This window comes from Podarcis filfolensis (assembly GCF_964270895.1).
Source record: "Podarcis filfolensis genome assembly, chromosome: 2".
NCBI classification, from domain to species: Eukaryota; Metazoa; Chordata; class Lepidosauria; order Squamata; family Lacertidae; genus Podarcis; species Podarcis filfolensis.
In genome coordinates this window covers 76,043,306-76,068,417 of record NC_139605.1, presented here as the reverse complement: position 1 = coordinate 76,068,417, position 25,112 = coordinate 76,043,306, and the positions used below count along the sequence as shown (strand labels likewise).

General features: G+C 40.2%; 1 protein-coding gene and 1 long non-coding RNA gene across 10 annotated transcripts in view; one reads left to right on the top strand and one right to left on the bottom strand.

The window, feature by feature from the left end:
• LOC310755171 overlaps nucleotides 1–3,414 on the bottom strand; it is a 38,987-nt gene extending 35,573 nt beyond the window's left edge. For both annotated transcript variants that reach the window (XR_014544205.1, XR_014544206.1), the window contains exon 1: nucleotides 3,295–3,414. This is a non-coding gene — a long non-coding RNA (uncharacterized lncRNA). The remainder of the gene's footprint in view (nucleotides 1–3,294) is intronic.
• SPDL1 (spindle apparatus coiled-coil protein 1) lies at nucleotides 1,188–25,112 on the top strand. Of its 8 annotated transcripts, none has more exons than XM_083597095.1 (13): nucleotides 1,188–3,760; nucleotides 7,433–7,544; nucleotides 9,052–9,238; nucleotides 10,723–10,899; nucleotides 11,432–11,626; nucleotides 11,866–12,015; nucleotides 12,469–12,567; nucleotides 13,985–14,095; nucleotides 14,969–15,109; nucleotides 16,445–16,548; nucleotides 17,374–17,561; nucleotides 19,528–19,840; nucleotides 24,508–25,112. In XM_083597095.1, the coding sequence occupies exons 3-13, from the start codon at nucleotides 9,068–9,070 to the stop codon at nucleotides 24,659–24,661; spliced, it is 1,803 nt and encodes a 600-aa protein (XP_083453221.1). In that variant the 5' UTR covers nucleotides 1,188–3,760; nucleotides 7,433–7,544; nucleotides 9,052–9,067; the 3' UTR covers nucleotides 24,662–25,112. The 8 variants fall into 8 exon arrangements, with proteins under 8 accessions (XP_083453221.1, XP_083453214.1, XP_083453219.1 ...); XM_083597093.1 differs by having other exon boundaries at nucleotides 3,618–3,760; nucleotides 16,442–16,548; XM_083597094.1 differs by lacking the exon at nucleotides 1,188–3,760 and adding an exon at nucleotides 4,744–4,963 and having other exon boundaries at nucleotides 16,442–16,548.

Here is a 25,112-nt window from a genome sequence, read left to right as displayed (position 1 = left end):
GTTGCAAGCATGTGAAATCTCAACAAAGAAGACACCCCTTTTATGCCTCTAGGCTACCCAGTACTGATTGTTCTCACAACTCTGACATGTATAGAAATGAGAAAAATTCCTCTAAGCATGCAGTTGCAATTGGAGATCTGTGATGGAAGAAATTAAAACAAAACAAAATGTAAACTAAAATGTAAAAAGGAAAAACACAGCATGCTGCCATGAAATGACACAATAATAGGCCTCAAGGCCTACAAGGAAAGATGTAGCATTAAAGGCTATGAACCCATTAGGGTCTGAAAACAGTTCGATGTTGTCTTCCCGCTCCCCCTCCCCTCCTCTCCCCGCACCATTTCAAGTAGCATCATGTTGCTGTACAGACCAGAGGGGGGGATCTCTTCAGTCGATGCACATCACCCAGTGCTGAACTCTATATCACTGAAGCTGTCATCTGCACATGTTCAACGGCTGTCTCTAACATGTCGGGTTAACTGTGGTTTCCATTTTCTAATCAGTTGGAAGCTGGTTTGGGGGGCAATACATCAAAAGCAGTATTTCTCAAGAAGCTACAGGACAGATATGGATTGCAGCTAATGCCATGTATATTCAGCATCAAACACCAACAGCGGAAGCATGCTGGAGCATATAAGTGGCAATATATACACAGTCAAAATATGACTTCTTTTACAAGCTGAAAATATTCTTCCATTTCCTTAGAAGGGAAAATGTGACCACACTTTTTACTGTATTTTTGATACACCTTCTAGCCAGGAGGCCAGATAAGATTGCTTTGGGTTCTTAAGGGATGATGGTTTAAAAACACATAATGAAGCAACTTTGCTGAAGTAGAGCAGGTTTGGGATGGTAAATGTACTTACACCGCCCTCAGTTTATCATGGTAGAAAGGCAGCATATATATATATATATATATATAATTTAAAGTCAGAATATAAAAGAGAGAGAAAGCAAAGTGTATGCTCTGGAACAGGAAACTTTCACTTGAACACGGAATCCTTTTTGAAGTTCGTAAAAACTAGACCACATACTTAAGGAAACTCGCAGAATTGTAAGTAATTAATAATGGTTCATTCATTAAAATGAAAGTAAACATGAACTTTCAGTTCCATTGGCAAAGTTCAAATTATTTTGAATGAGCTCTTGGTACATTTTTAAAAAAAAAAACATACAATGGTACATTATAAAGAGGCTGTTTTTATTCTGAAGTACAGAATGACTGAAGAAGTTGGCTCTTAATACACGTACAGTGTTTGTTTAGTTTCTGATTGAAGGAATAAGGATGGGCACTAGAGCAGTACTTAAGGGCTTGTGTAGTTAAATCATAATGCAGCTGCATGTTATTAAAGTGCAAACTCTATGCTAGAAAAATGGTCTGTTTGTTAAGAAAGTTGGATCACTGCCTAAATAGCACTCGGTTCCTTCTGCTGCTTCCCTTTTTCAACTCCTGATTTTATTTTGAGAAAAGATAATGCTAGGTGTACCAGCCTTCCTTAACCACTAAATAAAATGTGACATATCTACTTTTTCATTGTGTAGCCAAATGAAACAAGTGAATTCCATACCAGTACTGTATTATTATTTCCTACTCTAAGTTCATTCTCAACATAACAAAAAGCAGGTTAGGTTATTGCCAGGTTGAGTGGGGGGAGGGGAACAGCAGTTGTGGTCCAGTGTAGTTGTGGCGCTGAGGTGATCTTCCATCTTTGATGCAGCCAGGGAAGGACATCATTTCCTCATTCACCAGCTGCACTGGCTGCTGGGGCTTGCCTGGTTGCAGTCAATCGTGGGTGAGCCTGGAGTGCTGTTTAGGGAGTGGACTAGAAGGAAAGCTTCTTTCCTCTGGCCTGCTCCCTGGCTATAAAAGTTAGCTGTACCCAGGCCTCAGCCTCACCTAGTCAGCCCTGGATTCTTCACCCACCCACCGATCCCATGCTTTATGTGTAGGACTGCCCAAGGGTGAGCAGGCAGGCGCTGCTGCGTAAGATCTTGCTATGGAAGCCTTCAGTCACTATGGAATTAACCTTCAGACAAATTAGGCTCATCTGGGGTTTTGCCTACCTCATATCATTTATCACAACTTGAGAGTAGGGCATGTCCCTACTCTCCCTCCCATACAGTTGTCAACCACATGCAATAGGGCTCCAGTGACAGGTAATTTGGGGCATTGATCTGTTGGAAGTAGATGGAAGTGTAACACCCATACTCAAAAATCTGCAATGGCTCTTAGGATCTGCACCAGCTGAAATATCTGAATAGTCTTCCAAGGCAGTCCCAGGAGGACTGCGCTGCAGTAGTCCATGCTGCAGTTACAAAATAATGTATTACAGCTGGTTCCTGGGGAACAGGCACAGCTGGTGGTGAAGTAGCTGAAGCTTGCAAAAGGTATCTCTACCTTAGGAGCAAGCATAAAAAGTAATTGATGGCAACAGTGTTTAATGTACAGTCACACCTTGGGTTGAAGTAGCTTCAGGTTAAGTATTTTCGGGTTGTGTTCCGTGGCGACCCGGAAGTAACAGAGTGCATTACTTCCAGGTTTCACCGCTCGTGCATGCGCTCAAAATGACGTCACGCGCATGCACAGAAGCAGCAAATTGCGACCCACGCACACATGGGTTGCATTCCTTTCAGGATGCTAACGGGGCTCCGGAACGGATCCCGTTCACATCCAGAGGTACCACTGTATCGTTATTTTGTATGCTAGCAAGTGTATTTTGTTTTCTTAGCACGTGTTTCTCCACTTCAGGTCTACTTGCTCCATAGATGTGAAGCATGCTGAATGCTAGAAAGTAAACGGACAGAAGTCTTTTGTGAAGAAAGAAGTGTTGGGGACTGAGCTGCTTGAAAGAATAAAAATAGTGGAAACGGAGAGCCGATCTGATGAGCCTTTATGATTCTAACACTTGCGACGTACTTAGTAACAAAACAAGACAGGGCAGGAGTCGTCAGCCTATAGAAGAAAGCAGCAGCACTCTATCGCCAGCTGCTTACTCCCGCCAAAGTCTTTACGAAGGAAAAAGGGATGACGGGAAGGAAGTCAGGGAAAAGGGTGTCGTAAAATGAAGAACTTTGAAGATGGCGACTCCGCCCAGCCAGCTAGCTATGTATTTGCAGGGCTCTGGAAGCGCCAGTTCTTCCTTACGGAGCGCTCCGTCTGATGCGGAGCTGCCGCCGGTGCCTATTTATCACGGTAGAAGCATTCAACCTGCCACAAGAAAAGGACGCCGGAGAGAACGTCGTAAAATTAGCATTTGCAACCCTATCCCTTTCCATTCCCGACATTTCACCTACTTTTGCGCCCTGCCTATTGATCTCCTGCGCTTGCCCGCTGTTTTACGGAGAGATGTCTTTTAGGTAATGTACAGTGTAGGGAAGCCATTTACAAATACGGGCCAGCAGCTGCCACGGGCGGCTGCTTACCGAGCCTGCTCAACGGGACATTTCCCTGCTCTTAGCTGGGGAGTAGGGAGCGAAGCCCCTTCGTCGCCTCGCTTTTGCTATTGCGGAGCCCGCGCGCCTCATCTCGCTAGATGCGTAACGCAGAGAGGTTTCCGGACCTGCGCGCGCATCTGGAGCTGGGCTGTCCCGCCCCCCTGCCCCGACCAACCCACAAAAGGGAAAGCAATAAAGTATCGTGAGATTTGGGCCGTCTCGCGCGGGGACGGAGGGGGGGCCCGAAATTTAAACTGGAGACCTGGCGGATCTTTCTGTTGCTTCCCCAGCAGCCGGAACTGGGGACGTTTGCAAGGAGACGCAGGTGAGCGGCAATTGAGAGGGGGCGAGAGGAGTTTATTTTCTCTTTCTTTCCGTTTGGTTTTACTGTTTCTCTGCTGAGGGGAATGCTTGGCGGGTGTGGGGGTTATAGAGAGGGGCTGCTATGTGGAAGGATTATCAGAGGAAGGATTCTCCCACCACCCCCGCTCCTCCTCCTCTCTCTGCCTTTCTCTAGGAAACCCTTTTGCGATGGTCGCCAACTGCTTTTTAAAATGGTCCTGCTCTTGAGTTTTCAGTGGCGCGAGTTGAGGTGAAACACCCCGACCCAATTGTATCTCTGTTCTGGGGAGCGGGGAGATCCACCTGCTCTCCTCCCGTAGGCAAGGAGCAATCAAAGCAAATGAAACTCAGGGATGCTCTTCCCTCTTGTCTTTTTCCACATCTCTGCTCGCTTATCCTTTCCTCCACTCGGTTTTCCTCAACTTGCTTTCTTGAGTGGCGCCTGAGCCACTTGCCTTCCTTTTTAATAATAATTTATTAATTTCCCAAAAATAACAAAAAATAATAACAAAACAAACTGACTTCCCTCTAATCCCTTCCTTAGTTCAATAATTTATCAAGATAGTGCATGTCGATGGTTAAGTTTATAACATATTTAAATAATGTATTATCCATTCATAATAACATTACAAGTAAGCTTAAAACCCTGCTAATGTATTGACCTGTGTACATTGCCTCTGTATATACAGTGGTACCTCAGGTTAAGTACTTAATTCGTTCCGGAGGTCCGTTCTTAACCTGAAACTGTTCTTAACCTGAAGCACCACTTTAGCTAATGGGGCCTCCTGCTGCCGCCGTGCCGCCAAAGCACAATTTCTGTTCTCATCCTGAAGCAAAGTTCTTAACCTGAAGCACTATTTCTGGGTTAGCAGAGTCTGTAACCTGAAGCGTAAGTAACCCGAGGTACCACTGTATACAATAAACATTTTCCATTCTTCCTTAAATTCATTATCTTCTCTTCTTCTTAATTTCATCGTCAGTTTAATGCAATAAACATATTCCATTAGTTTAACTTGCCAATCTTCTTTAGATGGGGCACCTTCTTCTTTCCAGTATTGGGCTAGTAAAGTCTGTGCGGCCTTGAGCCACTTGCCTGTCGATGAAGTTGGGAAATGATGAGGCTGCGCTTCATCATGGCAGGCTTTTTTTGCTCTCTCGCTCTGCTCTTATTTTTACTGTGCTGAAGGTAGGTACAGATAGCTTGTTGAAATCCTGAAGCCCAAATAGCCTGATGAAGGCCTTTGGCTCCATTGCTTAGCTGTCAGGCTAGCTTTCCTCTTCCCATTCCCTCTCCTCCAGCCTTTTGTCACAAAGGGTGGGTTGGAGAGCCTGTGTAGTAGCTCCTAAATGCTTGCAGGCATTGGTAAGGAATATTTGCTCTCCTTGGTCTCCTGATGGAAGTGGTCAGAAAAGGAAAGCTTCTGAAATGTGCAATTGAGGAGACAACCTCTTTCAGCAAGCATGGTTAGCGCTAGCTGGAGATGGGAAGGAGCCATCCCTACAGATTACATTGGGCATCCAAACACTGATCCGTCATAACTGAGAATGACTCCCAGCCTCCTCTCAACCTCCTAGCTGAAAAAGAGGGCTGTGGCTATATGTAATGCAATTACATTATTTTTAATTTGGTTTTTAATGCTGTAACCCCCACCTCAAACAATAGAACAGGGAATGATACTTGAGAACATGTATTTCAGAGGTTTAGCACATGAATAGGAATAAGGCTTTGGATGAGGGGCAGGCTTCTGGCAACCACCAATACTTGGCTGACTAGGAAAGCTGCCCAGAATTTGTGAACTACTAAGTGTTATGTCTTAGCTCTTGAATTTGTGCTTGCTAGCAGATTCTAAGGTAGCCCTTTGTGCTATCTTCAAGGAAATAGGATGGATATAATGCATATAGCTCAAATCAGAATTCAGTCCAAATTGTTGCATCATTGGCTTTTCTGGGCAGCTATCCCATGTTTTTATATGTGGTCCTAATTATTACTTGTAGAGTAATTGCAACTTAGATTATATTTTGCCACCTAGTTTTATATGAGGAACCATAAAAACTACATATAATTGTAGGGTGGCATCCTCTTCTCTTCCATATAAATCGTAGATAAGAGGTTCTGGGTTGGAAGGAAAGGGATCAACCCAGTAGCAAGTGATCCGCTGTAATACCGTATTTACTCAGATCTAATGCTCACCTTTTTTGGCCAAATTACATTGTGAAAATTAAGGCGCAACTGGATAGATTGTATCTCTGCTTTGTTATTAAAATAATAAACCATGCATAGTTGTAGAGAGAGCTCTTTATATAAGACTTTCCCTTGAAACATATCTGAGAGAAAGAAAAAATCCCTGCACAGTTGTGCTGTGTCTCCCTTCTGGCCCTGAAATCATTAATCTGAAGTGGTACAATGAAGATGAGTCACAGCCTAGATTTCCCAAGTTCCTTTCCATTCTTGTTGTGATAATAGCCACAGGTTCAGGTGAGTTTTGAATGTTTTATTGTGATAGACTGTATTATAATAAGTCCTCAGTCCTAAACAGTGGGTAAAGCAAATTGAGCATAATGGGGCTTACTTCTCTGTAAACATGATTAGGATTGCTCTGTAAATGTTATTTGTTGAGTATTTATAGTCTTCTACCCAGAGTGGTTTATCACTCCCTTAATAAGGGAAGTCATAACCTACAGCTCAATGAAACTTGATCGCTATTAATTTTACCCTTTTATTTTGAGTAGGCATCTATGTACAAACAATCAAAAGCATCTATCTCGTATGCCTTTCTCTATTCCTGTTTCCTCTTCGAAGTGTAAAATAGCAGGAGTGCTTTGTTGCCAAGGCATCAGCTGTAGAAGAGTGTGTACAGTAAGATACCAGTTGAAATGCCCCGATTGTATACTATACATAGTTAGCATAGAATTTTTTAAATGTTAATTTTACGTAATGGAATTGGGTGTAAACTTTCCAAGAATCTAATATGCTGAGCTCCAAAGTTCATTAAAGCTTAGTAAACAATGATGGGGGGGGACACCCTTGCTTAATTATTATTGTGGCTTGGCTTGTATTGGAACGCAAAGAGAGACAAGAACTATGTTGGCCTTGGTTACAGAGAGCCACTGTTCTTTGACAGGCTTGTAGGCTTTGGCAGCCATGGAAATAGTGAACAGCTGCTCCAAGTAGATTGAAAAGGATTTGCATTTCAATTATCTCACCATGTGATTTTTACCTATTCTGGGAGGCAAGAGTGAGTGTGATAGAAAAAGCTGAAGATTTTTTGGAGCAGAAAGAAGTAGATTATTTGCTAATTAAAAGCCACTGAATTTTAGTTTACAATATCTTAAGATGGAATACACTTAAAGGTGAGTTACTAGTCTTTTTATCTACAAGATAGAATAACATTGAAAACATTTCTTTTTGTTTTTTGTTTTGTTCTCAGGGCTGTATTCTTAAGTTTGTTGTTAATTTATAGTGGATGTCTAAAAGTGGGATTTTGTGTTCCTGCTGCAGTCCTCCCCCCTCCAAACAGCAACAAAAAATGCAATTCAAGCTGTTAATTGAGTTTTAAAAATCCATCACAAAGCTCTTCGTTTTGTATTGATACTATATTTCTTCTTTAGTGACACTTCATGATTATCACTCAGTTTCTACTTTCAAAATGCACAGGAGTTGCTGAAAGCCCAAAATGGAGATTATCATGGAGATTACAGTGCAGATGGAAGCTACCTAGCCTAATCAAGTTGAAGCGGATAAAGATACTTATTTTCACTGTGACTGTGTAAGTAACAGCTAACATTAGAAAACATCTTTTACAGTTCACGGAAACTGAAATTGCAGGCTGGACGCACTTTATGTGTGCATCACCATATGTTAGTAATGAGAGCCGTGTATCAGGGCTGTGCACAGTGCCTATCCCCTCTGCCCCTGATCAGGCCAGTCTGCCCAGGAACCACCCCCAACCACCACATTACTTAGACAGTATATTTTGGAAAAAGAGCTTTTTTTTCTTTCTGTGCCCCATTATTAAAGATACTCTTGTGGTTAGCAGCTATATCTGGTTGAGTTTAAAAACTAAATACTAGGGATGGGGAAGATGTGAGCAGAGGGGGCAACGGACAGCTGTTGTTGCTAACAATGCAGTAAAAGTAACAGCTAGTTTGGCCCTGAGTCTGGAAACTTAGCTTTGCAGTTTCTGTTGTACTCATCCCTGAGAGGAACCTTCTGTTTTAAAGTTACAAACAGTGCCACATGAAAAGCGTTAAAATGTGCAAATTAGTTAGTGCTACAGCATTGTGCTTCTAGCTTGGACAAAGATTTCCCCCATTATATTTTCTTGCTTTATATGCAGTTAGGTGCAGAGACGCGGGTGGCGCTGTGGTCTAAAACACAGAGCCTAGGGCTTGCCGATTGGAAGGTTGGCAGTTCGAATCCCTGTGATGGGGTGAGCTCCCGTTGCTTGGTACCTGCTCCTGCCCACCCAGCAGTTTGAAAGCACGTCAAAGTGCAAGTAGATAAATAGGTACCGCTCCGGCGGGAAGGTAAACGGCGTTTCCGTGTGCTGCTCTGGTTCGCCAGAAGCGGCTTAGTCATGCTGGCCACATGACCCAGAAGCTGTCTGCGGACAAACGCCGGCTCCCTCGGCCTATAGAGTGAGATGAGCACACAACCCCAGAGTCATCCGCGACTGGACCTAATGGTTAGGGGTACCTTTACCTTTTACAGTATTGTGCTTCTAGCTTGGACAAAGATTTTCCCCATTATATTGTCTTGTTTTATATGCAGTTAGGTGCAGTTTTGCTGAAAAAATACTTAGGGGCAGTTGCCCACCTACCTGGTAATCGTGTATTTGTGCTCATCCTGTCATTCTACTGCCTTTCCCCTGCACTTTGAGATTAAAGGTACATTGATGTTTTAACTACAGTAGATTAATGTCCTTCCCATTTTCTCACTTTGTTAAAGGGCTAGTCAGTATCTGATCTGGTGTCAAGCTATGAGTGCCAAACACATGGCTGTTTCTCCGCTGCCCCCAATCATTAAAAGACTTCTGGCTCTGGATTAAAAACTCCTGTGCATGTGTCCCTAAATCTAGAGACTGTTTCCCTTTAATGCTGAGCATGTATAACTGATGAAGTCTGTTGTCTATTCTTTTAAGAGCTAGGCACGTGTAGCCTCCATGGCATGGCCCTCTTGTTTAAAACCACAAGTTTACCAGAGCTCTTATCAGTAAAAGCTGAATTAACAAAATAGGCTTAATATTGTTAATTGTTTCTTTCATTTACATACAGTACAGTGTGAGTTTTAATGAAAATGGAGGCCAATCAAGAAACAATTTCACGTCTCCGACGTCAGCTCAAAGAAGCCGAGGAGGAAAGAAGAAAGGCAGCACAATATGGTTTAGATCTGGTGGAGAGCGAGAGCTTGTTACAGAATCAGCTAGATAAATTGCAGAATGAAATAGTCACCATAACGGAGGTGAGCTTTTAAACAATCAACAGAAATTTGCTCTGCCTGGATTGATTCCACTCTACCTACTGATGGGAGCATGAATGCCAAAGCTGTTAGTCATTAAATTTAAAATATTTAACATGTAAGAAGAGTATCTAGCAAACTGTGCCAGAGCTTGATAGCGAACCATAAAATCCAATCCTCTCATAGTGCTATTGTACCTATAAGATAATTGAAAGAGCAGCCAACATGTTGTTAGAGTGGAAGCCTCATTAAACCCAGACTTCTCAGACCTATTTCTGGATCAATATGTACAGAATACCTATTGAAAAAAACTTCCAGGTTTGCCAAGGCCTTTTAGTAGTACCTCAACAACAAACGTGACTTCAGGTTGTTGTTGTTGTTGTTGTTGTTTTAAAAAAAACAAGCTGTACCCTAACCTGCTATTTAGCATGAAGTGGACAAAATGTGGTACTGGTACTGGATGCGAAGCATTAGCAGCCTGGTTCTATTGAGAGCTGCTTGGGACTCCCAATGATATGTGCAGGGTAGTTCACAGGGTCATCTGGCTCTGCCTAAATCTGTTTAAGAGGATTTGCAGGATACAGCACTATGTGTACTAAACAAAACATGGAAGTTTATGAAATCAAATACTGTACAAATTATCTACTGCTACAAAAGATTCTTGCTCTTAAAAGAGTTTGGCTGCAGGTCGATGCACTTTGGGAGGAAGTAAATGGGACTCACTTCTGGGTAAACATGCATGGGAAACGTGCTGCTGGGGTGGGGAGTGGGGCAGAAAGATGGAAGCCAAGTAATGGAAATATCTCTCCTACTCACCTGGATTTTACTCACTACCTCACTGTCATGTATAGGATTAAGCAAATTTGTTAATGACACAGTAGCTGTGAGACATTCTCTGACAATTTTCTGCCTGCTAAAGCTAAAGGCAGCACATACTGCCTGTGGTGAGGCATGCTTGTGAAGAGGTAGGCAGCATAAGATGTGTACAGCAACAAAGTTTAGTTTTTGAAGTCCCTCTTTCGTTATCTGCTGTTGGGAGAAAGGAGCACAAGCTTTCCATAAGCCTAGTTCCTGATGTTTGGTTGGGGTAGCTGTGTGTGCATGGGTGGGTGGACAAGAAGGAAGACCAGTCTTCCACGTTTGCATGTCTCATAGGCCATCACAGGGGTCTATGAAACTCTTCATAACTTAATACCTCACATAAAATAAGGCTGATTTTTTAAAAAGCAATCTCTGCCACATGATGAAAACTGTACCTCATCTGCCTGCATCTGGGTGCACTGTGTTTGTGGTGCTTTGTGCATCCTCTTGGACCTCAGGTGATCTCTTTTGGTGGGTGAAATAGAAAAGAAGGCTTGGGAATCCCAAGTGTGTACCAGGACCTTTCCATCTTTGCTAAGGCCTATACTTTTGACCACACACTTAATGGAAGGTCCTTTAAAAACAGTTTTCTATCCTGCATTGTAAATGTGACATTTATTTTTCAGAATTTTGAACAAGAAAAATATACTCTCCAGAGAGAAGTAGAACTAAAGAACAGAATGCTAGAAAGTATGAACCTTGAATGTGAAACACTTAAGCAACACCAAAATATACAACTAGATGCACTACGTGAGCAACTAGTAAGAATGCATGGACAAGAAACAAATGAACTTAAGAATAAGGTTGGTGATAGAATACGTATTACTTGCAGCAGGTGATACCTTAAAGCAATTATTAATGCCTATCTTGAAAGTGTTATAAACATAATTCAGTTGCTGACAAAGCTGTTTTGAATAGATGAGTGATAAAGAGCCACTTATTAAACGTGGCAATTAGCCACTTATAAGTGTATGATTACATAGTGTATGATAGAATTATGGTATTTTTGTTTGGGATTCTGAACAATGTTTTTCTAATGACAGCATATGTCATAATCTTAAAATCCTATGTAGTTCAGATGTGCTTGAGTTGGGCAAATACTGAGGAAGGGATGGCTTCCTTATCATATATTGATAGGATATTGATGGGAATGGGAGACCTCCTGGGAACCGTATGCATGCTGCCTTCAGTTCCATGATGGAAGAGAGTGGATATAAATGTAATAAATAATGAATTTCTTAAGCTATTTGGAAAAATCAGCTCACAAATGGGTAGAGGGACATGCTTAAAGGACTCTGAACTCAAAAGGTGTTTTCTCTGGGTGTTGTTTTGAAGATGGAAAAACTGAAATCTGAACTAGAAGAAACGCTTCTTAGTGAGAAACAGTCGAAACACAAAGTGGACCATCTGAAGGAGGTCCTTGCTTCTAAAACAGAAGAACTGCGCATGATGTCAGAGCGTGTACATGAAACCATGTCTTCAGAAGTGCTCAATCTTCAACTTGAGCTGGTGGCACTTGAGCAGGCAAAGGTATGCAGCAAATTAGTGTGAATAAAGTATTTAATAATAATAAACCACAGATAAAATCACCCTTCCTGCTATAGAAATTTGATCGTGGTCTAATATCCTTAAAAGCACTAGTACTAATATTCATCTCTGCTTCAGGTTGCAGTCCTTGCCTTGTACAAATAATTGAAAAGGCAAAATAGGATTCCAGAATATACAATTAGCAAGTAAATTACTCATATGGTATCTAAATTTTGTGATAGGCAGACCTTGAGGACAGGTTACATGATCTTCAGTACAGCAAGGAGCAACTAGAACTTGGAAACAGCAATCTGACTAATCGACTGGCACGTCTCGAAGAGGAGAGAGAAGACAGAGAAAAAGATATTGTTTCATACTGTAACGCGTTAGAGGTGACGTATCATGCTTCCTACTGATAGCGATGGTGAAAATAACACTACACATTTAATGCTGAAACAGCGAGCTTGTTTTCTAACCAAGGCTATTTGGATAGTTTTAGCTGAAATATTGCCTGACACCAGGTTGAATATTTGACACTGTATGGGTGCAGTAACATTCAAATGCTGTTTGCAGTGGTGAGAAGCCTCTTGTGGCTTTGCATTCATGAAGGTGGGGAAGTCGCATCAGTTTTTCTTTCATTTTCCTTAGATGTGACTTAAGAGCAGGCTCTTTGGGTGTGCCTTTGCAGTGGTGGTGACAGATTTATTGCATTAACTATTAAACAACACAACAGTGATCCTGAAAGTGAACTCCACAAATCAAGAAGAGCATGTGTTACACTACAACACAAATTTAGTTGTGAAAATGTAACGGAGATCTAACGATTTTCCTTGACTCAATTTTAGAAAGCTCATGAAGTAAATAGAGACCTTCAGCTTCAGCTTGACCATGCACGGCAAGAAGCTCTGGATCCTTCCAGTAAAGGCAATTCCTTATTCGCTGAGGTACTCATCTTATTTTTGTTAACAGAAAATGTATGTGTGGGCCATTCTTATGACACTTGGAATCAAAGGGTCTGTTGGCTGTGGGGGATGAGGGAGGGGTATTTAGTTTTATTTCAGTTAGTTTATTTCTTATAGTGATTCTGTGTATGTTAGTTTGCAGGGTGTGGGAAGTATAATAGTGTAATGCAATTGTATCAGCGTATTTTATTCAATACAGTAATAACTTTCCCTGGTTATATATTTATTCTTGAAAACCTAATAAGATTAATTTTTTAAAAAGACAGGAAAGTATATGCGTCAAATATTTTTAGAAAGTGTGTTTCTAGTTATACAGGCGTCTTGCATTTGCTCACTTCAAAAGCTGACCAATGTATTTGAAACATTTGTTCAATTTAAAGTCAGAATAATACTTGGAACAAATATTTTAGTTCACTATACAGTTATTGAGCTTAATGTCTTTTCATAGTAGAAATACTTCAAGGCGACCATGTCATTGCAAAAATCCTCTGGATTGGTTGAAGTAGTTCTGTTGAAGTGTTTCCGCATGTTGAGTGCCTGCAGGTTGGGCATGCTGATTCCTGTTAGTCTGAACAGTCCATGGCCATAAATACAGGTAGCACAACAGCAGTAATTCAGAACACCTAGTAAGGAAATAACTCTTTGAGTTGTGTCCTGTCCAACTCCCAGAGCTGGATCTGCAGGAACCACTATCTGAAAGAAAGAATTAGAACATCATGGATTGATGCTTTATTATTATTATTATTGTAGGCTGAGTCAGTGTGTATTGCTCTAACAAATATTGGTGTTTAATTGAAGGGTTGAACTTTTATGCCTGGGTGCATGAAATCTTTGTGGTGGTGGTAATATATAACTACTTAATGACTTTACATATATTAAATATAAAGTATTCCTTCAAATGCTTGTAGAAATGTTTCTGCCAGGTTTCATGGCAACTAATTCTTTTGCTACTACAGTGGTACCTCCGGTTAAGTACTTAATTCGTTCCGGAGGTCCGTTCTTAACCTGAAACTGTTCTTAACCTGAAGCACCACTTTAGCTAATAGGGCCTCCTGCTGCTGCTGCGCCGCCAGAGCACAATTTCTGTTCTCATCCTGAAGCAAAGTTCTTAACCCAAGGTAATATTTCTGGGTTAGTGGAGTCTGTAACCTGAAGCATATGTAACCTGAAGCGTCTGTAACCCGAAGTACCACTGTAATCTGGCCAGTACTTCATGCAAATAGTACAGATGTTTCTGTTGTCATGGTGGTTAATAAAGCAAAGATATCTAATGACACTAACATACAAGATAATGTGAAAGACAAATTACTATGGTTTCATTACTATTAGTTCCTAAAGTATAAAATTTTAAATGATACCGGAACCAACTTTACAGTTTTTTTTTCTTAATGTGTTGTAGGTAGAGGACCGTAGAGCAGAAATGGAGCGTCAGTTGATCAGTATGAAAGTAAAATATCAGTTGCTACAAAATCAGTATTCTTTCACTAGAGAACAGCAGCAAAGACTGAAGGTATTATTAAGTCAACATTTCCTTTGTTAGAAATTGAAAAACTATAAGGTAGGAATTAAAAGTATGTGTGCTAGAGTTCTGTACTCTCTGAGACATTTATTTTTCATATACGTAAATGATAGAATTGGGTTTTTTAAAAAGTGATTTAAGATGTGAGGAATGTTCTAAAAACTCAGCTTGGAGAAATGAGCATTGTTTAAGAAGCTGAGCAATAAAGACCTTTAGTAGTTGTTGTGTAATTTGAGATCGTAAACAAGGGTTCTTTTGAGTTGCTGTTCGCATGCTGCTTTTCTACAAATTTGCTCAGAGTGGCCGACAACAATGCATCAAATGTCATTTTACTTAAATTTACTATAAACATATCACAGTGTTTGTACACTAGAAGACTCCTGCTTGTAGGGTTCTTCTAAATGCCATAGTCAGCTCAGTATTAGTTTGATATGCCTCTCAGGGATAAACTTTGGTGAAATAAGCCTACGGAATGAAGGGGCAGTGGAGGAAATTTCAAGTGATAACATTGTGTTCTGGTAAATTAGCTAGCAGCTACTAGCAAGCAGCTCATAGCATGGCTATTGTTGAATAGATGATGGAGGCTGGTAAAAATTCACGAATGAATTTTCAATAACTTTAAGCAGCTGAGACCAATGATGTATTACACAGAGCTTTTCAGCCAACAATCAGTTTCAAAAGCAATTTGACATGTGGTATGGAGTACAGAGGGAAAACCAAGTTCAAAACTTCTTTGAGTCCAGAGAACTAGTGTCTTGGAGTTCTGAATCTTGGTCATTCTGTTCTGGGACTTGAGTTGCATTAATGTGTACTGTAACAGAATATTTGTAAAAGTGCCAACCCAATATTTGGTTTATCTTGTAGCTACAGATGGCTGCTCTTCTACGGATGAAAGGTTCACAAGGGGAGCATGATCAGCTGGAACGTTTGCAAAGCATGCTTCAACAAAAGAATGGTGAAATAGAAGAACTTCTAATGAAAGTGAAGCAATTGGAAAAGCCCATGGTATATGCATGGAGAATAAAATTCTGGTTTTGTTTTTTTAAAGTATTAATAATTGGGTAAGGAAGCACATACAACTGTGTTGGAAAACATTGCACAGTAAGCACAGAACCAGGTAATCTGGATCACTGACTTGACAATGAGCATGCATTGTGCATCTGATTGAAACAGAATGTTACTAATTGTATGACAGGTATTTATGCCAGGAAGTAAATGGAAAAAAACTACATTTACAGAATTACAGTGGTACCTCTGGTTATGAACTTAATTCATTCCTGAGGTCCATTCTTAACCTGAGGTACCACTTTAGCTAATGGGGCCTCCTTCCGCTGCTGCGCTGCCAGCACACGATTTCTCTTCTCATCCTGAGGTAAAGTTCTTAACCCAAGGTACTACTTCTGGGTTAGCGGAGTCTGTAACCCAAAGTGTTTGTGACCCGAGGTGTTTGTAACCTGAGGTACCACTGTATCTAAATATAACTGAAATAATCTGGATGTTGAGTTGATCCAGCTCCTTGGAGCATTATTTGGAGCCTAAAAACTATTTACCATGCACAATCGGGAGCCTGCAGTCACAAGTGATGGTAAAAAGAGACCCCACTTGTATGTGCATATTCCTAGCAAGATACATCTTCCATGTCCAGGTTCTGTGCCCTTCTCATTTCAGATATATTTCAATAGGTTCTAATTAGAGTTTAAAGATGTATATAATATTCTCTGGCATCCTCTTTTATTTGTGCTCCAGGGTTGAACACTTTCTGAAAAAGTACAAGGACTGAGTCCTGGTTTAAATGAAGTACAGTTGCCTGGAGTAAAATTGTATTCTTGTATGCTTGGTTATGCTCATTGTCACATATTCCTGACTGGAGAACAGAAGGCAAACCTTATTTGTATGAGCAAGAAGAGATTGATCAAACTGTCCATTGTAAATTTTAACACCCGTGGTATTATTTAACACCCAAAACATATTTTGGGACATGCTGAGGAATTGCTGAATGGTTGCCATTTATTACTTTAGTTTAGCCCTTGGTAGATAACACCTTCAGTAGTGATTCCAGAAAATACTGAACAGCAAGGTATGCTTCAGCTTTCCAGCAGGCAATACAAAGCCAGTCTGGCTTGGCCCTGAAGTAGACCAAGTTGGGATGAGAATTTGGTATAGCAACTTCCTCTGCTGATATTCATCATAATTTATTATTACATTTGAATGAGATACACTTCTGTCAGGGTTGTCTATGTGAAAAAGTTTCCTCTTTGCCATTAATATTCAAACCCAGATGACTGAAATGGCAAAAGGAAAAGAGCTCATTTTTTTAAAAAAAAATTATCTTCCCAGAAGTCTGAAAATTCAAAAGCGCTGAAACTTTCAAGCACTTCAGAATATGCAGAATCTGAAGATGGATATTACACCGATTTGCTTCAGATGAAACTTGAGAATTCAGAGTAAGTCTTGTGAATTAGAAATGTAGTATTAAAACCTCACAGCTGGTTATAGAAACTGACAACCTGATTCTGAGTCTGGTCTAGTGGTTTGAGTGTGGAGTAGGAACTAGGAGCCCAGCGTTCAAATCTCTGCTTAGCCATGAAACTCACTGGGTGATCTTGGGTCAGTCATTCTGTCGGCCTAACCTCCCTCACAGGGGTTTTGTGAGAATAAATTGTAGAGGAAGAGAGCCCTATACGAGACCTTGCGGTCCTTTGAGGAAAGATGGGAAATAAATGAGATACATAATAAATACAAATACACCAAACCTATTTAGTTAAAGTTAAGTATTGTTTCATAATTCTGAGACAAATTTACTAGTCGGAACCCCATTCTCTCTTCCAGACAGGTAGTAAAAACATAGGAGTAATGGTAGAAACATGGTAACACTGACAGCCTGTTCCACAGTGTCTTTCCAACTCTGTCACAACCATCATATTAAGTTGCACATTGATGTCCCCACATCCATGCAAGGAAAACACAAATCAAATAAGGCAGCAGCATGAACCTGTTCTTGTTTATCTAACCATATGTAACTCCTAAATGGATCTGCTAATTCTATTGTATTCTGGCCCACTAGTAATCTATTTTACAAACGTTTGCTGCTAGTCAATCTGCAGTTTATCTTAATAATATGCACACATTATTGGAATAAATGGGATAGGAGGATTTTTTTCCTGGTACTGAAAGGTGGTGAGTTCAAGGCTGGAATGGTAAGAACGCTAGGAACTTAATGTTAATGTAACTATGTATTTCAGTATTCATACAGATAATTTATTTTGCAGAAAAGAGATAGAAAATTTGAAAAGTGAATTGTCGCTACAGCGGATGAAGGCTCTGTTTGAGAGTCAACGCGTCTTGGAGATGGAAAGGAAGCTCTTTGCAAAGGAAAGACAACTTGAGGCCTCTCAAAGTGAGAGCATAAATTTGCGTGTGATGCTGGATGAATTGAGAATAAAGTATCAACCTGAAGGTAACAATTTCTGTTCCCTTATTTTGTATGTATAGTATGTGAATGGGGAGAACCATATGATTTAATTTGCGCTTTGTAGGTATTCTGGAATAAGTTTATTATGTGTTGGGTAGCTTCCCTGCCCCCATCCCCGGTGTGATGTTATGGCATAATGTGACCAGTGTCAGTTACGTATTTTTGCCTCCATCCAATAAAGCTGATCAATGCTGGTAGGAAAACAGAGAGGTTAGATAGCATAGCGTTTCTTGGCCTTGACATATGCTCAGTTACCTTCTGTTCAAAGGTTTCTCTTCATCCTGATCCTCTTTCCTTGCTGTGAATCAGCTGTGTAGTGGTTATAAAGCAGTATTATTAATGCAGTAAAGCCCACTGCTCATGAGGAGGTCTGTTGTATGTGTTTGCCCAAAAGTTTTTCAAGGACCTGCATCAATTAGTTACATGTCTGACTTTTATTCTTTTCTAATGTATGTAAAAAAGAAGAACTTGCAATTTGATTAATTGCAAGGATTGAAGCGTTTGACATTTTTTAGAAAATGAGTTTATTTTGTGTAACATGATGCATCACAGGGTGTTTTTTGTTATTACATGAGGTCAGCAGTTGTCAACTTTTTGGGGCTAGTGAGCACAAAATGGTAGCTGTGGAGTGGGCACAGCATAATAGAAAATGGCTCTCCCTGGGACTGGCATAACACAAAATTAGAGAGACAACTACTCCCAGTAACCTTATGCTTACAATGAGATGTCAGCTATGTGTTGCTGATCCTTATTAAGGACATTAGACAAACTAATGCTATTGCTATCTAATAACAGGAAGCATTCCTCAACACCAGGAGAAGTATACAATGTAGCCACACCACTCTCATTTCACAGAAATTGCTTAAATGCTACCTGCACATTTTGCTCCATAACTTTCTAGGAAGATGAGACACTTTTTTAAAAAGATGAAAGCTCAAAGTTTGGGAAACCATTGGCAACCTTCATGGTCAGCCCCAGTGTTATATAGTATTTTAGAGATACTGGGTGGTATTCAACAGTTTTATGTTCATTATTTCCAGTGGGTCTACTCAGAATAAAACTTAGTTGAATACGACCTCTCAAATATGTATTTTACTAATAAAATAATAAATGCACTACATTTGTTCAATACTTGTATGGCTGCAAGAAATATTAGCCCTTTGACTCAATTATCAACCTTTATAATATAATCCAGCAGCCTAATCTATAAGTTGGATCCATCCACAAGCATGGGGAGGAATAATACTAGTTTATCAATAACTAAAATGTTATATTAATGTACATTGAAATAATCTTCCAATTTATCCTGTCTCTTGACTTTTAATTTCACTTAAGTTTGATACATTTGTACCATTTTAAAAAGTAAATATTCCTTTTACCTTTCTAGTTGTTTGCTTTGAGTTGACGTGCAGCCACCATAAAAAATGTTACCACATTGTGTGGTAACTTAATTTGATTCTTGGCTATAGACAAGAGGGCTTCCTGTGGCCTGCTATGAATACATTGCTTTACTATCTTGCAACATTCAGAGAACACTTTTGCTCAGAATGCTTGTATCCTTGGTCATGGCAAAATTAACCAGTGAAAACAAGTCCTATGTCATTACTCCAGAATCGGTGCCAGTTTGCTTGGGGTAATGTTTTACACAATTCTTTCTGATCCTATATTATGCTTTCCTTTTGCAAGCAGAACATTGACTTAATGATTGTAGATATATAAAAGTTACAAAAAATGTTTTTTGGATCTGGATGTTGAAATATTTCTTGCAGTTGCTCTGAGTAAACGGGACAAAAATGTAGTTAAACTGTGAAATCTTAAGATTTTGCCATGGTGATCCAAAATGCATTTTCTTTTAATGAAAAAGGAATGAATATAGATGAGGGGTGGAGGTCAATCAAACCTATTTGACCAAAACAATTGTGTGTTTTGTTTCATTTTTTTTTTACTCTAGAGTTAATGAGAGATTCGTTCAATCTCAAGAAGGCTCCAGGGGATGTGATTTCATACAACTTAAGTAGCAGGGGGTCTTCTGAGTGTGAAACCTCTTGTATGCTATCTCAGAAAAAGGAAGAGACAAAACCAAGTGATGATGCTCTGAAAACCACACTTCAGGCCGTATCAGTGAACAAAGTTCCTCTTTCTGCAATTGAACAGAGAAGTGATCAACCTGAAAGGAAGAAGGTTAAAATCAAGGAGGAAGAACTGGATAGGACAGCTATAAATATGAAAGATAAGAATGAAATTCGACCCTCCCCCTCTACCAGGTCAGTGTCTTCTAATATGTATGAGCAAGGCAATCAGCACAGACCTGCATCACTTTTTTTCCGCTGCATGAACTTTGCTATCCATTTCTTCATTTACTTTCTCAGTGTTGCATGCAGTGTCGTCCCTCAGTTCCAGCTACCTAGTTTGAAATTTTCAAAACTGTTTAAAAAGATCAAAATTACAGAGAATCAAAAGGACTCTTAAATCATGGACTGATTTAAAACTAAAATGTTCTTTCACTTTGAAAAATCACTGCAATAATCTCGTGCCTGCACTATATTTTCCCTCTGCATTGGCAGTTGTGTAATTCACACTATTGTACTTTCCAGCTTATTTTTCAATTTGCATACGATCTTTGCAAAAATTTGCAGTATTAACTTCATGATGAAAATGCCTGAAAAACCATTGTTAGCTTTCAGAATAAATTTTAAACTTAAAGCCCCAAGGTTTTTAATAAGTGGATATAGAAATTTAGTGTTGAAATGGGTGGGGAAACTAGGTAACTAGGTGAGCTTTTCCTTATATGGAAGGCTATTATATGGCTATTAAACTCCCAGGAGTTTTTTATTTTTTGTGTTAATGTAATTACAGATTATATTTTGCTTTGGTGTTTCTTCACCCCCACACCCAAGTTATATTTTCTAATTGATATATATTTCTGTTTTTATGCTCTTGGGAGGATTAGCAGTGAAGGTCTGACTTGTCCAGATACAGTACGTAACTTGTCTCAGACATTCAAGTTCAGTGGTACGTTGGTTGTTGAACGGCTTGGCTCCTGAACAAATCAGCTCCCGAACGCTGCAAACCCAGAAGTGTTCCGGTTTGCGAACTTTTTTGGGAAGCTGAACTTCCGACACGGCTTCCGCGGCTTCCGACTGAGTGCAGGAAGCTGCTGCAGCCAATTGGAAGCCACACCTTGGTTTTCGAACAGTTCTGGGAGTCGAACAGACTCCCGGAACGGATTAAGTTCGACAACCAAAGTACCACTGTACAAGATTGCTTAGACCAGGTGTGACAAACCTTTTATATCCAGAGAGCTGCATTGAGGATTGGCCAAGCCTACAAGGGTTGTATGTCAGCCAGTGATAGGTCTGGCCAATGTACACTTACACTTGTGTGCATACAGCATGCACACACCACACTCAGTGCACCTTTCTACCCCAGTGCTCCAATGGGGGTGAAAGCCCAGAACGGAGCATCTTTTTTAATTTTTGAAAAGTGGCGTTTCTCCTTCTGGTTTGGTGACATTGTAAGAAGGTCCTAGGAGCCCGGGAAACCAGGAAGGAGCTCTCTTCCCACTTTACTTGCGCATCACTTCAGGCACCATGCCAGAAGGAGAAGAGACATTTTTCAAAGGTCAAAAGATCGATCCTGATTTTGGAGGATAGTGGCAGGCCAGTAAAAATGGTTTCACAGTCTAGGACTGGCCTGAAGCTTTGCCATCCCTGGCATAGACAGTTTCAGGATTTTTTTAATTGCTAGGTAAAATTTGCTTGGATAGCTGTGATCAGCGGTTGTAGTAATCTGTGTTTTTTTTTAGTGTTTTTTTAAAAAATTGACTAACAGTGTGATCTATGTATTTCCACCCAGAAGTAAGTCATACTGACTTCAGTGGGACTTATTCCCAAGTAAGTGTGAATAAAGGTAAAGGGACCCCTGACCATTAGGTCCAGTCGTGACCGACTCTGGGGTTGCGGCGCTCATCTCGCTTTATTGGCCGAGGGAGCCGGCGTATAGCTTCTGGGTCATGTGGCCAGCATGACTAAGCTGCTTCTGGCGAACCAGAGCAGCACACGGAAACGCCGTTTACCTTCCTGCCGGAGCGGTACCAATTTATCTACTTGCACTTTGATGTGCTTTCGAACTGCTAGGTTGGCAGGAGCAGGGACTGAGCAACGGAAGCTCACCCCATCGCGGGGATTCGAACCGCCAACCTTCTGAAAGGCAAGTCCTAGGCTCTGTGGTTTAACCCACAGCGCCACCCATGTCCCTAAGTAAGTGTGAATAGTATTGCACAAATCTTACGCAAGCAATCCTGTAAAACCAAGTTATTGCGTGCTTATATTGTCCAGCATAGTAATTTAGGAAAAGGGAAAGAAACAGTTTGATATTAGTGACTTGATAAAAGTGTGTGTGTTTGTAGAAAGTGAGGTGGTTAGGTGGGAGCTAGAAATGAACACTGTCTAATAGGGTTAGTAGAAGAATATTAGGGCATTGGTGCTCTGTAGGTGGTTACATTTACTACATAAATGGCAGTGTAGGGGGGGGGGAACACTGGTGAGGCTTTTTGTCTTGTGTATTTGACATGGTATGTGTTATTTGATCTTGTGCACTTGTGAATTATTATGCTGTCCTGTAGACTACATACACTGCTTTAGAATTCTTTTCCAGAGGTAAGGAAAATGATTACCAACAAATCCAGATAAGGCAAAAAATGTCAGACATATAGGCAGGCTTGGGGTGGAATAAAGAATTGCAGTGCTGAGGTTAATGCACATTTGGTCCCATTGCATGGGGCATTATTTTACTTGCAATACAGTCAGAAGCAAGAATTCTGTGACTTAAATTACATGTGCACATAGCTGATTGACTTGGGCAGGTAGTACTAGAAAAATAATCCTTGTTGCAGTGTTGTAGTGTTGGCATTTTTTTCAGATTTCTACCTCCACCCCCCCCCCTCCAAAACCTCCCCACAAAAACCTAGGGAAAGCCCTGGAAATACATGTGCGAGTATTTTCAAAATGAAAACCTACTAATGGCAGATGTATGTGAGGGGTTGCTTATACAGCCAGCCATGGGACTAAGCTGTGAACCATCCTGAGACCTGCAGGTATAGGGTGGTGGTATAATAATAATAATAATTTTAAGGGCATTCTATATTCAAAATGATCAGCTAAAAAGATGAAGCATGTAGACACAGGGTTGGGGTTAAGATGTTACAATATGTTTAAGATGTTGAATCTGATGGATATTAGTCATGTGAAGAAGGTAGTTGGGTGTGGAAGGTTTGGCACATTAAATAGAAGGGATATTTGGTCAGAGGAGAGAATAATTAGTGAGATTACAAAGGAGGGATTTAACTTTAAAGAGAAGGTGTTGAAAGCCATGCAGTTGTTTCTGAGAGATGGAAGTCTTGCATGTCAAGTTGGGGTAGAACTTTTGAAAATGTGGGGCCAAGTTGTATGCAGGTACAAGTTTGTTTTATTCTGCTCTGTCTTTTGAATTGGCAATTTAAGGATTCAACACTGCACTGCTTTTTCTTTGGCTGTTTGTGCATTGTGGAGGTGGACGTCTGCACAAAAGAAACAAATAGTTCAGAATTTGGAAGTTGATCCTACTGGAGAACTGGAAACAACAAAGAAGACAGTTAACCAACAGTTTAAAAATTAACAATTTTCACTAAAGACAAAGTTCCTTCAGTAGCGTGAATAGATAAATTTTGCCAAGTGAAAAATTAGTAGATTGGCTTAACTAAAGTTCAGTATATTTAAATTATTGTAAGAAAGAGGGCAGGGTGGTGGGATTCCCACTCTTCACTTTCCAGCCAGCCCAGTACCCACCAAGGCTAAAAGAATATCTCTAAGTCTTCAATTAAAGAATAAAATAAAATCTGTAGGGACAATGGACATTGGCAAATGCCAGGTTTTTTTTGGGGGGGGGGAGATTGTTGGTGCCATGCACCCACATCTGCCATCCTGGGGACCCCAGATGTATGCAAATCAGCCATACCCTAAATGAGCAGCATATCGCACCACATGGATGAGGTCCCCACAATGCTGACTGTACATGTCAAGGGGATCTGAGGACAAGTGTTCTTGTATTGCCAAGCACTACTTTTTGACAGGATGATTTCAAGATCCTCACTTCATCCTACCACTCTGATGTGGGGGGAGGGTAAGCCACTGAATTTTTCTTTCTTCATTTGTTCTCCTGTCACAGACAAGCAAAGGATACAAAGGCCCCAAAGTGCTAGAACTAAGACTCTTGGTATGTTCCATTTGCAGGTGGTGTTTGGGGCATGCTGTTGACAGTTGGCAATCTAAATTGGGGCTGTTGTACATGTTTGCTATTTTGCCACTATGTGCAAACACTCTACAGTGTTGTATTCTGTCTATTATGAATGGTTTTTTTAGCCTAAAATGAGACCACCATTTTCCTTCCACTTTATGACAGCTTCCTTGTCTATTCACCTAGAAGCAATTCTTGTATGTCGAAGATGAATGGCTATTTTAACCTTTATGCTGCCTGAAGTCCCTGTGGTATTCTGACTTGAAACAGTTTAATTCCCAATTTTTGCACTAGTTGAGCTAGAAAAAGATTTCTTGCTTGTGTACCAAATGTACAAACAGTACTGCTTAATATGCTTACACCAGCAGCTGGTAAACCTAGTGAAGAGATTAACACTAAACTTCTGATTGTACCTAACACATAATGTAATTTTGTTCTTTTTAGTAAATTTGTGTTGTCTCCATGGCTTCTTGTATGTCTGCTTTTTACATTTTTGGCATGGCTTGATGTAAAAGTGTTCAGAAGCTAATAGTGCCTGTGAACAAGGAAACAATAACTTAATTTTATGGTATTTAACATGTTTTGGGTAGTAGTTTGTTAACTTCAGTGTTCATTATTAAAATTTAGAGTGAAACGAGAGTGGTTGCTTTACCTATAGGTTAACATCTGACCCTGGAATAAAGACAGAAGAAAACTACACTGTTGCAGCTGAACAGACAAGAAAACATGAGAAGAAAAGCCACAAGAAAACATACCCCATAATGTTTATGGCTCCCAAACAAGATCCTGAAACTCAGTGTACTCAACAATAAATCGAATAGCCTTTTCTGTTACTGAGGTATTTAAGTGTACAGCAATCTACTAGAACATTTGGTTATCTTCTTCAGTGCCTTTTATTAAAAACTCAGACTTCATATAGGCAACCTTTATCATGTTGCCTTAGCTGAGTAGATATGCGAAACAGAAACTAAATTCTTCAGATTCTACTACAGGAGCTGTGCGATGTACCTCAAAAGCTGTTGCTCTAGAAGAAGTAAAATAAGCACATCAACTGGTTGGTTAACAAAGCAGAAATGTGTAATAGTTTCAGGTACCTGTTAAAATGTGACATTGCACACTGGGCTAGCAAGTTTATTCTTATGAGGCAAAATGTAGATTAGTGGTTCTCTTGCTTCCTTAACTACATTTCTGATCTTTTCAGATGTACTAATGTTATGAAAGATTGACCATGTTTGACTTAAATAAATTTTTTGAGTTACTGTA

Excerpts from the sequence above, each read along its gene's own strand:
- SPDL1 (XM_083597088.1), top strand. The coding sequence starts at position 9,068 with ATGAAAATGGAGGCCAATCAAGAAACAATTTCACGTCTCCGACGTCAG. Across the intron at positions 9,239-10,722 it reads AAATAGTCACCATAACGGAG|AATTTTGAACAAGAAAAATA; the intron begins GTGAGCTTTTAA and ends TTTATTTTTCAG. Across the intron at positions 15,110-16,441 it reads AGCAATTGGAAAAGCCCATG|AAGTCTGAAAATTCAAAAGC; the intron begins GTATATGCATGG and ends TTATCTTCCCAG.